Source organism: Limulus polyphemus, unplaced genomic scaffold (assembly GCF_000517525.1).
Source record: "Limulus polyphemus unplaced genomic scaffold, Limulus_polyphemus-2.1.2 Scaffold4332, whole genome shotgun sequence".
Taxonomy (NCBI): domain Eukaryota; kingdom Metazoa; phylum Arthropoda; class Merostomata; order Xiphosura; family Limulidae; genus Limulus; species Limulus polyphemus.
Window position 1 is genome coordinate 62,305 of NW_013669942.1, and position 13,521 is coordinate 75,825.

General features: G+C 37.1%; 1 protein-coding gene across 1 annotated transcript in view; it reads right to left on the reverse strand.

Annotated features, from left to right (window-relative positions):
- The window catches only part of LOC106470977 (elongator complex protein 3), a 52,811-nt gene extending 39,975 nt beyond the window's left edge, over window positions 1-12,836 (reverse strand). The window contains exon 1 of the mRNA XM_013931563.2: window positions 12,652-12,836. Within this exon, the coding sequence (XP_013787017.1) occupies window positions 12,652-12,673 (22 nt within the window). The 5' untranslated portion in view covers window positions 12,674-12,836. The remainder of the gene's footprint in view (window positions 1-12,651) is intronic.
- Window positions 12,837-13,521: the final 685 nt, after the last annotated feature.

Consider the following 13,521-nt stretch of genomic DNA (forward strand, 5'->3'; position numbering starts at 1 on the left):
TGTGTGTGTGTGTGTGTGTATATATATATATATATATATATATATATATACACACACACACACACACACATTGTACGTGTATTGTTATATTGCATTTTTGGGGTGTTAGATGATATTAACACAGAGTAATCTTCCCCCATCATATGCATCCCAAATGCTTGTGCTATCAAATATGGTTAGCTGTGAATAATCAATAAGCAGTCATGGACCAACTGGCAGTAGTTGCCGAGAACAAGGTGGAGTAGCTTGTGTGGAAGCAACTATTCCTAAAAAAATACTCCCTGTATTCAATAATGGGATTACCAGGGTGAGGCACTCCTAAGTAACCTCAACCTCCTCCACACTGTCTTGTACATCAAATACAGAGAAAGTCAAAGACTAGTAGAAAAGTAACTCCAAAATAAAACCTGCATCTTTGTCAGCAGCTGTACTTATGGCACCTGAAGGAATGACTGCTTGGATGAGAGTGGGAAAATCTCTGCACAAACCTCACCCACTCATATATATATATATATATTTTAGTGTGCAAGTAGTTCAGCAAGTCAACAACTAAGCCTTATGGCAATGGGGAAGCAGCAACAGGGAGAGATGGAGGATGCTGCTGGAAGCCTCCAGTCACAACTTTGCTCACAGACAACCTCAGGGTGATAGCTGTTCTTCTCAGATGAAGGCAGACGTGGAGTTCATATCCTCTTAAGTTGAGAGAGCTGCCCTCCTCAATCCAAGGACAGGGGCTAAAAAAGGACAACCTAAACACAACCCACCCTCCTTAGACCTGCCAGGCAACTGCTTCTAGCTCATCATTCAAATCTGTGGTTAAAGCACAGAAAGAATTCATAAGATCATATACATAATTATACCTAGCTCATGGAACATACAAACACTTCTAAAAAATGATGAAAAGCCAGAGCACGGAACAACTCTTATAGCCAGAACATTGTGCATGTACAACATTGACATAGCTGCCCTAAGCAAAACAAGGCTTGAAGAGGAATTCCATTTAGAGGACATAGGCACATGCTACACCTTCTACTGAATTGTTTAAACCAGCAACTAGCCTCAATAATCTGATGTAGGATTTGATATACAATCCAGAAGTGTACACAACCTCGACTCACTCTCTAATAGAATAAATGAACAACTCATGATTCTCTGGAATAATTTTGCAAAAAACCAGTAAGTCACTTTCATTAGCATTTAAGCACCAATAATGAGTCAAACAGATGAACTCAAGAAAGCTTTCTCTGATGATCTCAGTAGTCATTAGAGGGGTACAATACTAGGATAAGCTCATCATCCTTGACAATCTCAACACCAAGGTTGGTGCTAACTTCAACATTTGTAAGGGAGCAATGGGCCAACATGATGTCAAAAGGGAAAACTCCAATGGCCAACTACTTTTTTTCCAAGCGCAGTGAGTTTGACCTCACCATCACAAACACATACTTTCGACAGGCCTTCAAATCAAGACATACGGTAGCGTTTCATGCAGTCAAAACAACCTCCTGCAGGACACACTGTGTTATTTACAGGAGCAATAGTTTAGCGAATTTCCACTTTCTGTATCTCAGACCGTGAGAATCCTAACTATCATACTTTCAGTGCATGTGCTCTACTAGACTCTATCTTCACATACCAAATTTCAACATTAAGAAATACCTAAGATGATATAATATCTCCAATTTTGATTGAGTTTCTTCCAATTTTTTTCCTTTCCTTCCTATAAGTTGCAAAATCAATCCTCTTTTGGCTGCACCTTTTTTCACACCTGTGTTTTTGATTAGATTAAAAATAATATGGACACATCATAGGCCTAAGCACTGGCATATGTTTGATTATATAACTGCATGACCAAGAGACCTCAGAGATGTGCACATCACCCACTTCCTCAGAGATACTGAATACTGGTCAGGCCATCAGTTCTCAGAAGCATCATATCCCTGCAATTTACTTTTAAACTGGCTTGGCACAGATCTAACCCATCAACGAAGACCAAACCAAGAAACTGAAACAAGTACTAGATGTGGCACTAACTGTCATTTCAGAAGACACCACCAAATTTCTTGATGACACGCACAGTTCTCGTAGAATTTATATATCCAACATAAAGTCACTGGTAAAGAAGGCAAAATGCTCACTGTAGGCCAAATAGAAGGATCTTAAGAACTGCTGGTGAGAAAACAAGGCTGTTGAGCTATAGGAAGCTGCTAATAAGAATGACATAAGGGCTTTCTATGAAGGCCTTCAATCTGACTATGGCCCTATTTTGGTGGCATGATACCTGTCCTCAAAGCAGATAGCAACTGACTCTCACAGACAAACAGACATTCTCTCCTACTAGGTAAAGCATTTTAACAACCTTCTGAACCACCACTCTACAGTGTGCAATGCTGACACAGACTCACATCCACAGCATCCTGTCATGGACAAGCTCATCACTGAACAATCCCAAGCCAAGGTGATCAAGACCACCAAGAAACTTTCTGCAGGCAAGACTCTAGGTCATGGTGGTATTCTACCCAAGCATGGAGAAGTATACATGGCTTGAAAACTAGATAAACTATTTTGCAACAACTGGAATCAAGGTATTGTACACCAAGATTAAAAGGATGTATCTATAGTTCACTTATAAAAGAAAGAAAACAAGTCCATATGCAATAATCATCATAGTATCTCACTTCTCTCCATACCAGGCAAACTTTTTGCAAGGGTTGTTTTCAGCAGGATTGTTTCACAACCTGTCAACAAAACATGACTTTTGAGCTGGCAGGGGAACTGTCTACAATCTACATGATCTTTGTAGTATGTCAAATCCAAGAAAAAGGCTTGTGTACATTACAAGGACCTGTATGTGGTGTTCATAGACCTGACCTAGGTTTTTGATATAGTAAACCTAGAAGGCCTATGGAAAGTACTAAACAAAGTTGGATGTCCAGAAATTATGATCAGTGCTCTCTGCTCATTCCATCATGGTCTGACACTAAAGCTATGTAAAGTGGAGAATTGTTTAATACCTTTCCTGTCACCAATGATACCAAACAAGGTTGTGTAATGGCTCTAGTCCTGTTTGCCATTTACTTCTCTGCTATGCTCCTATTTACATTTAAAAACCTCTACATAGGACTACACATTTAGTTCAGAACTAATGGTGGTCTCTTCAACTGGCAGAGGTTCAAGGCTCATACAAAGGTTAAAGAACAGCTGATATGAGAGCTCCTATTTGCTACTGACTGCACTCTCATAGCACACACCCTTAAGGACATCCAGCTGACTGTTGACTGCTTTGCTCAAGCTTCAAAATGCTTTGGCCTCAATAAGTTTTAAAAAGACAGAAATTATATACCAGCCAGCCCTAGTAAAATCCCATAGTCACAATTGATAATACACCCCTTAACCCAGTTCACAAGTTCTGCTACCTAGGGAATACCTTCTCCAACAACACCATGCTGGATGATGAAATAATTCAGCATCTGACCAGGGCAAGCTTGGCATTCAGTTGGCTCATGCATAAGCTTTGGAGGGAGCATTGTGTCTGCCTTAAAACCAAAGTTTACCAGGCTGTTGTTCTTACTTTATTTCTTTACTGTGATGAGGTATAGACACTACCAACACCATATAAAGCAACTAGATGCATTCACCTTTACTGCTTAAGATTTATTTACAATAACCAATGGTAGGACAGAATTTTCAATATTGAAGTTCTTGAAAGGTGCTGCATCTCGGGCATTGAAAGCATACTCACTAAAGCATCGCTCCTTTGGGTCAGACATGTGGTTTGAATGCAGGATACCCACATACACAGTTCAGCATGAGATTTGCAACACAGGATAGCTCATGCACAGATATACACACACTTTGAAACAAGTTCATTTCAACACATGTCCTTGTATGTTGTTTCATTATACAGACAAAAGTTTAATTGCCACTACTAGTGAATGCTTGTAATAGCTTACAGTACAGATAGTTTGAATAACACTACCTGACCCTAGTTACATGATACCTCTTATTACAAGAGATTTCCGAACGATACGGATAACAGAAATTATGAAAAAAATCACTTTATAGCACTTAAAAGATTAGTCCAGGTCACATTCCTCTCATTATAGACAAGCTTTATATTGTAATTCGAAACTTCAGTGTATTGAAACCTTAACTGTGAGTGTGATAATGTCACAGCTTGAGCAGATGTGTTTAGACTATGTCACAACCAAAATTTGGGTTTTATTGTTGTCACTTGAACACTGAATTTTAAACCCTTTGCAAAATATCAGAATACGTTTTTTATATATCAGTTACACTATTTAATTATAAAACAACAACAACAACAGAAGTGTGAGTCTTACTATAAAGTAAATATAGTAATAAGGAAGAAAGAAAAATATAAAGTTCTTGCATACAATTCACACTAGGTTATCATTTAAAACACTGAATAATGTTTTTTTTATTATGAATGAAATCTAAAACTACAATAAATTATCGAACTTGAAACTGCTAATTTAAATGCAAAAGAACATATAAATAAACTCTTTCAGTTCAAAGTGCTAAGACTAGTCATGACCCGTAACCTGAAGAAAAATTAACCCTAACATTTGTGGATCAACTTCTTTCTTAAAAAATATATCTATTTTGAGTTAATTATTCAATATAATGATTGATATAAATAGATGTATGATATAGCATGATTTAAGCTAATATAGAGAAATAATAAAAGTCACATACATCCCATGCAGTTTTTTTTCCAGAAGCAAATTTCATAAGGCTTATAAGAAAGTACTACTGGCTACTAATAAACCACAAGCTCTACAAAAAAATGGCAATTATTATTATAAGCATCACGCATGTTCATATTGTAAACTACACAGTGCAAAGTTTCATCACATGCTTTGCTTATAATCCTATGATTTGTTAAACATGAAATACAGTGATTGGAATAACAGGGTACTGAAATTGACACCTTCGACTAGGATCAGCTAAAAGTTTTACAACCGAGGTTTAACATGCCCAGATGCTGTTTACAAAAGAAAATAGACTAGAAATAGGTTTACATACCAATCACAGATGGCAGAAGTGCTAAAGTGCAAAGAACAAAAAAATTTTTTTTTTCCTTAGAGGGCACTAATTTATAGTCTCAAACATATTTTGGGATTATCTTTATTAAATTTCTCTTCAAACTTCTTTAAATAATGCAATTTAATACAAATTATTGAATATGCTATTATTTAGAAAAGTAAAATCTGAAAACCAATAAAAGATAAGTTCTCTTTAATTTTTTCAATTCACAGATGCGATTTGCTCTCCCGATAAGACAAAATAGCTCCAGTAGGTAATGGGTTAAATTACAAGGTACACCTTTGGGGTATAGCACTACTTCTGGAACAGGTATGCTCTTCACCCAGTAAAGAAGATAAGACACACAGGGCGGAAATGAAGAGAATAAGTGGCTAATGCTGAAGGACCTTATATACAAGTAGACCATGTGCAGTCCACCTGGGCAAAAAACATCCAGGGGAAGAGCCTCAGGATACGATATATTATGCCCAATGTGGTGCAATGACAAAAACAACATGGAAGTGCCTTGCATAAGTTTGTAAAATCAGTGCGGTCTGCCTGGGTAAAAACATCCAGGGGAAGCACCTTGGATTTCGAACAAGATAGCCAAGTGAGGTCCACCCAGGCAAAAACAACTGGGGGAACTGGTATACATAGGTTTATGTCAAGTGCAGTCCATCTGGGCAGAAAACATAGAATGGAAGTGCCTTCCATAATAGACATAGTGCCATAATGTGTGTATAATAGGCAGCATAAGGATGACAGCCCCCTTCTCATCGAGTGAGTACAAATGGCTATGAAATTTTGTTATTGTACAAAACCAACTCGTATGGAAACCTCCACAGTCCACCACTCCAGTGATTGGGAACTGGAAGTGGCAAGGACCCTCCATGTTCCACTAGAAGAAAGTGGGGGGGATAGACACATTGGGAGGTCTGAAGGCATGACACACCAAGAGTGTGATGATGTAACTGTGCCCAGTATAAGAGGTCAAGTGTGAGAAAACACAGGGTCCTGGACTTGGTATCCCCTTATTTGTAGATATAACTGACAACAGTTGAATTGTCGGAATGAACCATAACCACCCACTCTTGTAAGAGTGGGAGGAAATAAGTGAAAGCCTGATAAACCACCAACAGCTCGATATGATAAGTAGATTCTTCGATGGACTACTGACCTAAAATCTCCTGAGAGTTAAAGGAAGCATCTGTGAACAGATGTGAGTTGGGACAAGGCAGAGGAACCCCCACTGTGGTAAGAGCCATTCCGAGCCACCAAACAAGGTCGGCCTTGATCCCTGGGGCAAAGATAATAGGATGATTCAAGGGAATGCAGGAGAAGTCCCACTTGTCAAGAAGCATCCACTGTGTGTTCGACCCAAGGGAATGAGAGCTTCCAGGGAGGCCCACGTCCCCAAAAGAGAAAGAACCTCACGAGCAGGAAGAGAAGGTGAAGACAGAGCTCGAGTGACTGCTCGTTCCATATTTAGAAGTTGAAATGGAGAAGGCTGGGCCTAACCAAGATGGGAATTGAAGAGGGCCCCCAAATGAATGAGGTATGAAGTGGGAGTGAGAAAGAACTTCTCCACCTTGATGAGAAACCCCACCCAAGCAGATTCCCAAAGAAGGAAGCAGGTGTGATTGGCAGATTGGGCTCAGGAAGAGGCGAGCAGGAGCCAGTCATCCAACTATTGACAGGTCCAAAGAACCAACGAATGAAGATGATGTGCAAAGACATGGACAACCTGACAAAACACATAAGGAGCTGAGGCAAGACCAAACAGTAGTGCACAAAACTAGAACATATCATCCTCGAGGACAAACTGAAGATAACGACATAATTTCTGAGCAATGTGGATATGGAAGTAAACATCTGTCACATTGAATTTGGTCATCCATAGACACAGGAAAAAACCCCACGGAAGAGAGAGGTAAGATGAATCCATGGTGAATCAGGGTGTGTCCAGAAAGGCATTCAGCTGGGATAGATCAATAATAGTTCTCTAATCTCCTGTCTTTTGGGGGACAAAAACAGATGAGAGTAAAAATCCAGATGAACAGGAACACATGTTCTACAGCAACCTTGTGAAGAAGATCAAGAATTGACTCCACTAGATGACTGGACAAGAAATGATCCCTAGGAAAAGAAACCAGGAAAGAGGACAAGAGAGGAGGGGACTGGAATTGAGTGCAAAGACCCTCTGACAGAACCTGTAACACCCATGAATCCATCGTGAATGGTTTCCAGATGATGGAAAAGAGTTGTAACCTGGCCCCCCACCTGCTCTTGAAAAGATATCCTATCACCAATAATGGTGAAGCCGAGATGAATGGGAAGAATGGGGTAAGGAAGGGAACATTGGGAGTAGAGAAAAGGGTGGGCAAAGAAGAAGGAGAAGGGGGCACTCGAACAGACAGAGATTAAGCAGAATTAGTATAGAGAGACAAATGAGAAGCAAGGGAGGACAAATAAAAATTCGCCACATTGACCATGGACTCCAAAGACTCAGGAAGACCCCCAAAGACCATTTCGCACAGAAACAAGGCCTGACAAAGTTCCTGTAATGATGAAAGTGGGAGACACCCCTGCAAGTAATGCATCCCTCATAAGCAAATCCCAACGACATAAAATCCAAGTGGTGAGGGTCAAGGCTGAAGCCGACAACCGGGCCATATTAATCACAGGAGGGTCCAGTGACTGGCCAAGAACAGATCAGAAGGCAGGTGGAAGGCCTGAGACAACAACTGTAAAGAGGAAAGAACACTTAAAAGATTGGTTAATGTAATGCGAATTGTAGTAAACTGGGATCTATTAAAGTGAACCAAGGCATCAGGATTAAACCCCACAAGGGAAAGAAAGGATCTAAACATTGAGAATCTAAATAGGGATTTGAGGCATGTTGATAAGCAAAAGAGAACCAGTCCAAAAACCGAGGGGAGACGAAGCATACACACTCCTAAATGTACATGAGCAGCAAAATGTTAAGCATGAACAAGAATGTTTGGAGAGGGAGGAAAATAATAATAATCAAAATGAGGCTCTTCTCCCAGCAAGGAAGATGTAGAAGAATCAAGGGCTAAAGGGGAAATATAAAATTTTACAAGCCTGATCAATAAGATGCAAGAAAGGCATGGTCAGAAGACTCTCCTGCTTGTCAGTTATATGACTGGCTAAGAAGCTAAAAAACAAAAGCATGATTCTGGAGGAAGGGAGAACAAGCAGAATAAGCAGCAAAAGCATCCAACTCCTGCTGAAGTAATGCCTGAATCTCCTTGGCCAACATTAGCAACTCACCCCGCTGGGGACTAGTGATACGAGTTTCTTCCATATTGGTGGGAACTTCTCCATCCACCACATGAAAATTCTAATTCATAAGTCCCTTGACGAAAAACTTCCTCAGAAGCATGGTCCTGGGGTAAGGGAGAATAAGCAGCAAAAGCATCCAACTCCCACCAAATTAATGGCTGAATCTCCTTGGCCAACACTGGCAACTCGCCTTGCTGGGGACTAGCAAAATGAGTTTTGTCCATATTGGCAGAAGCTTCTCCATCTGCTACATGAAGATTCAAATTCATAAGTCCAAATAGACTTTTGAAAAAAAAAGTAAAGGAACTACAAAATGAACAAGTAATTCCAAATAAAAGTGAAAACTAGCAAGAACACACTCAAAAATATATCAAAATTCACTTGAAGAACAACTGAAAACACACGACTGAACACTGTTGTGCCAATCAAGAAAGTGAGGTGTGCTTCAATGGTACTAGTATAGAGGGCAAAATGTGATTGGTGGAGGGTGGTCACATGATCAACACATATTGCTGCAATTACGCAAAGAATACAGGGGTATAAAAGACTGGTGCACTGTTCATAAGATTTACCAATGTCTAGAGGGCAAATGAAGGTTGAGATAGCTATGAGGGGGGGAAGGGGAGGTACTACCATTTCAGAAAAAAGATATTTTAGTAGTGTACATAGTATATCTATGAATTTTTAACCATGAAAATGCTACTATACACTATGTTTCCTCACTAGGCCTACTCAAGTAATCTTTTTATATCCAAAATATTTGATTTTCCAAAGTAGAAAATATAACATTTAGGACAACGAGGGGCTTATTAGTCCATTAAGTCTGTCCTATTCATTAAACTAACCTTAAGGAAAATGGAGGAAAATGAGAAATTGATTGAGATGTCCTATAATTACAAATCGAAAAGGAGTTTCGGAAGTCTATAACTGATCAATGTCTGGCTGAGTTCAAGAAACTAGTACCCTCTGCTGGCAGAAAATGTTACTGCAGTATCTTTACCATTTTCAACAACATACTTATGCAAGAAAGCATTTTCCTCATATGCACATCTGAAAACCAAATACAGAAATGAACTCAATGCCAAAACAGACTCAGGACTTTATCTTTCTTCAGTGATTCTGGACTTCCAAGAGCTATGCAGATCAAATCAAGCATATCCATCTCGCTGAGTAGATTATAACTTCAAGACTCCTCATGAGAAATGGAAAGATGAGTGGGGATATTTTTTGCTGTTTTTTAAAATTAAGTAGACTGCTAGGTTGTTTATGAAATTAAGATGAAGAACAAGTTTAGGCTTAATGAAAATGATACGAATTACAAAAGTGAAATCTTGAAAGAGCATTGCTGTTTTCATAATGTAATAAAATTAGTAGTGTAGTGATAAATAATAATGTAATAATAAACAGCGTGTAATAAAAGTGCCATAAGAAAAACTAATTTTATATTTCCAAAATCACTGTTTTTATAATTTATACTCAGGTGAGGAAAAAAATTTATTATTAGGAAAGGCTTCACAAGATTTGGCATTTTCATGAAAGGGGTTTACAGGATGTTAGAGTATGGGAACCACTGACCTATAACTATAACCTCCTTAAGTTTTGCATTGCCATAGCTAACATTATCTTTTGAGTTCCTTCCCTCCTGTTACTTCTTCATCTGCACATGCAAAAGGCAAAATTCTGTTACTTAACAGAACCTGCTCATAACAATTACATTCACTACTTGTAGTCCTAATTGAAGGAATGTGACAACAAGTATCTTCTATGAGTTGGGCAACTAAATTATTTGGAGATACTGATCAAACATGGGCAATATGTAAATATTAAAGGTATATGTACACATATTCCTTATAGACAAACACAAGTGGCTCCAAGTAAAAGACCAGGTTGGCGTGCAAAGAATATAAGGGATAAATTTAAAGTAAAGCATTATAAATTTAAGAATTTTAAATTGACTGCTGAGACAGAAGACTTAGAGAATTATAGAAGATCAAACAGGACTTTAGGCAATATTAAACAGTATATGAAAAGAGGTTAGCTGAAAACGTAAAAATTAAGAGAGAGAGCTTCTTTAAACATATTTAAGGTAAACAAAATGTTAGGAATAATACCTTACAGGAATGATAAATAAGAGCTCATTTCTGATGATTGAGATAGCTTGGTTACTAAATTCTAATATTCCTCAACCTGAAAAAAATGCTAGGTGAAAACATGGTCAAACAAGATAACCACATTTAATTGGGAAATGTAAAGAATAACAATAGTTCTGGACTGGATAATATTTCCCCAAAAACAGAATTGGATATGTATGCCATTTGCTAATATTTTTTATATGCCCTTGAACAGTGGGCATGTGCCAGAAGATTCAAAGTTGGTTAATGTTACTCATCTTTTCAAGGGAGGAGATAAGTATCAAGGTTATTATAGGCCTAATAGTCTTACAGTACTAGTGGAAAAAGTTTTTGAAAGTCTGATAAAATTGCTTTGCCAATTAACTTTAAAAAGTTTAAAATTTTGTTGGACAGTCAGTATGGTTTCACTAGGGAAAATCTTTCCTTAGTTATCTTTGACATTATATGATGTTACTGCTTGTGTAGATGACAGGATGGGTGTGGATTTGGTGCATCTGGATTTTCAGAAAGGATTTCATTAGATGCAAATAAAAGGCTTGTTAAAAAGTTCTCTCTCTAGGTGTGGGAGATAAGGTGGCTTGTTGGATCCAAAAATGCCTAGGTAAAAGAAACCAGAATGTTATAAATGCAGTTCAGTCAAACTGAATTATTGTCACTTGTGAACTATCTGAGGGCTCCGAGATACTACCTTTGATCTTTTTGATTTACATCAATGATATAGATCAAGGAATGGTCAATAGATTACTTACTGCTTGTGATATTAAGGTCTTAGTTGTTACTGGCTGTGAGAATATTGTTGTTGCTTTATAATAAGGGTTGTGCCCTGTTTTTAATAAATCTTTTTTATTGTGCAACTATATAGCATTGAATTATTTTTTAAGTAATGTTTAATACATTCCTCTTTAATTTCTGCTGCTAATTCCCACAATTTTTCTTTATCTACTCTATGCTATTGCTCTTTATCTCTACGCTATTTAGGATGGATTTCAATATTTCCTACAACCTGCAAACTATACAAAGCAATTGCACCTCTTCATCTCAAGCTTTCTTAAAAATGCATGCCAATCCCTATTCTTCAAATAAAACCCACTCTTTACCTATCAAAACCTCCAAACTTTGAACACTTTACATCAAGTTGCTCTTAACCATTGTAGTCTGGGAATCAATAATCAAAACTTAGTACATGTTAGTAGCCTGTTGATAACACTGTTAACATACCATTTGTGGAAAAACATGAGGTCCCATTTATTTAATAAAATATCCATCTGCCTATACCCAGCCCCAACTCTATAAGTTCTCAATATGCCCTCTATTTAACCCTCCAAATCCACGTGTGTCTACCATGTCCAAATGCAATCTATTCCAAATGATCACCATCCTGTTCAAAAAATGAAATTTCCCAATTTCCAAATGAGTTCTACCCAGCCAAATCTTATATCTATGTTTTTTAGTCATACCACTTTTACTAATACTAATAGAAACTAAAAAGATGATACATCAATCCTATTTAATGGTTGGAGACGGCTTGAATGGGTAAAGAAGAAAAACTTTAATATAAGTTTAACATAACAGCAAATGTACAAGGTTTTGTCATCATCAAGAATGAAAATCAATCCTATATATTTCCTTTATAATTTCAAGCACTTCACTCAGGCTTCTTTTCACAGGATAAAGTAATCTTATTAAGATTCTTTGGACCTTAAACTGTTCTCCATCTCATTCTCAGATATCTCATCCTACTATATTACTATTTCTGTATTTATAGTTCTCCTTTTAACCCCTTTTTATTCTTTACAACTCAATCAGTCAGTCCTTAAACTAAGGTAAAGAGAACTAAATAAATATGTAACACTATTTTATCACTACTTTAGGGTAATAAAAGTGATTCTTAAATGTAAAAGGAAGAGATAACTAATCATTTACACGATACTTGTGTAATATTACTAATAACATATACTTTTAATAAACTATAATGTTAAGTTACCAATCGTATTAAATCACTTGATCGTACATTTCACAAAGCTTGGACCTACTATTACTATTGATAATGTTACTAGTAATAGTGCTAATAGTAATAGTTAAAAACACCAGTAACGATCTAAGCTTACTAATAATATTACTATATAGTATTAGTAATAAAAATAAATTATTTCATAGGACCTACCTTTATTTTTATTCTTTCCCATAGTATTAGTAATAGTAGTATTAACAGCTGTAAGAAACTAAATTTAAATATAAGCTGTCTTGTTTGGAATACAAACTAAAAATGTAAAATTAAGGTAACTCGTTATATTTTCAAGGCCTGACATTCCACAGTTACCGCAAATGCGCCATGTTGCAAAAGAAAAGTAAAAATTTAATGTTACTTGAAGTTGGAACGTATTCCGAGTGCTGTTGTCATATGATTGTCAAAAGGAAGAAATATTATTAGAAACAAGCAGACATAAAATTTTTCATAAAAATCAGGTTAACAGCTGATGTTATTTTTTTCCACATCTCTCAGTATTTGTCTATTGCAGATTCAAAATCGCAAATGTGAAAATATAGCATTTCACATCAATCTAGATTTAAGACTCAAACTCACTGCTAAAGAGGACTGTCATGAGTATCAGAATTCGTCAATTGGGCTGAACGTTGAGTGACAAATAATTTTCTGAAACCTTTTTTACGCATAAATAGTATTCTCAGGTAAACTTATTTTTGCGCAAGTATAAGATAGGTCACTCCCGGTAGGAACACTTGAATCCGGGGATCGATCCCCGTGGTGGACATAGTAGATAGCCCAATGTGGTTTTGCTCTAAAATAAACAAATAACGAGGTAGGTCCGCTTTATAACGGGAGGAACCAGCAGAAAATGTATAAAGTATTCTGAATTTGACTAAATAATTGAGTTTTAAGCAGTGAGAAATATTTAGACTGTACTGTTACGTATCTGCTCGTTTGGTAATTTCCCGTAAAAAATATTTCCGAGAAACTTCAGCGATACAAGACTATTCCTAATTAAAACTAGTTTATTCTTTCTCGTTACAAACT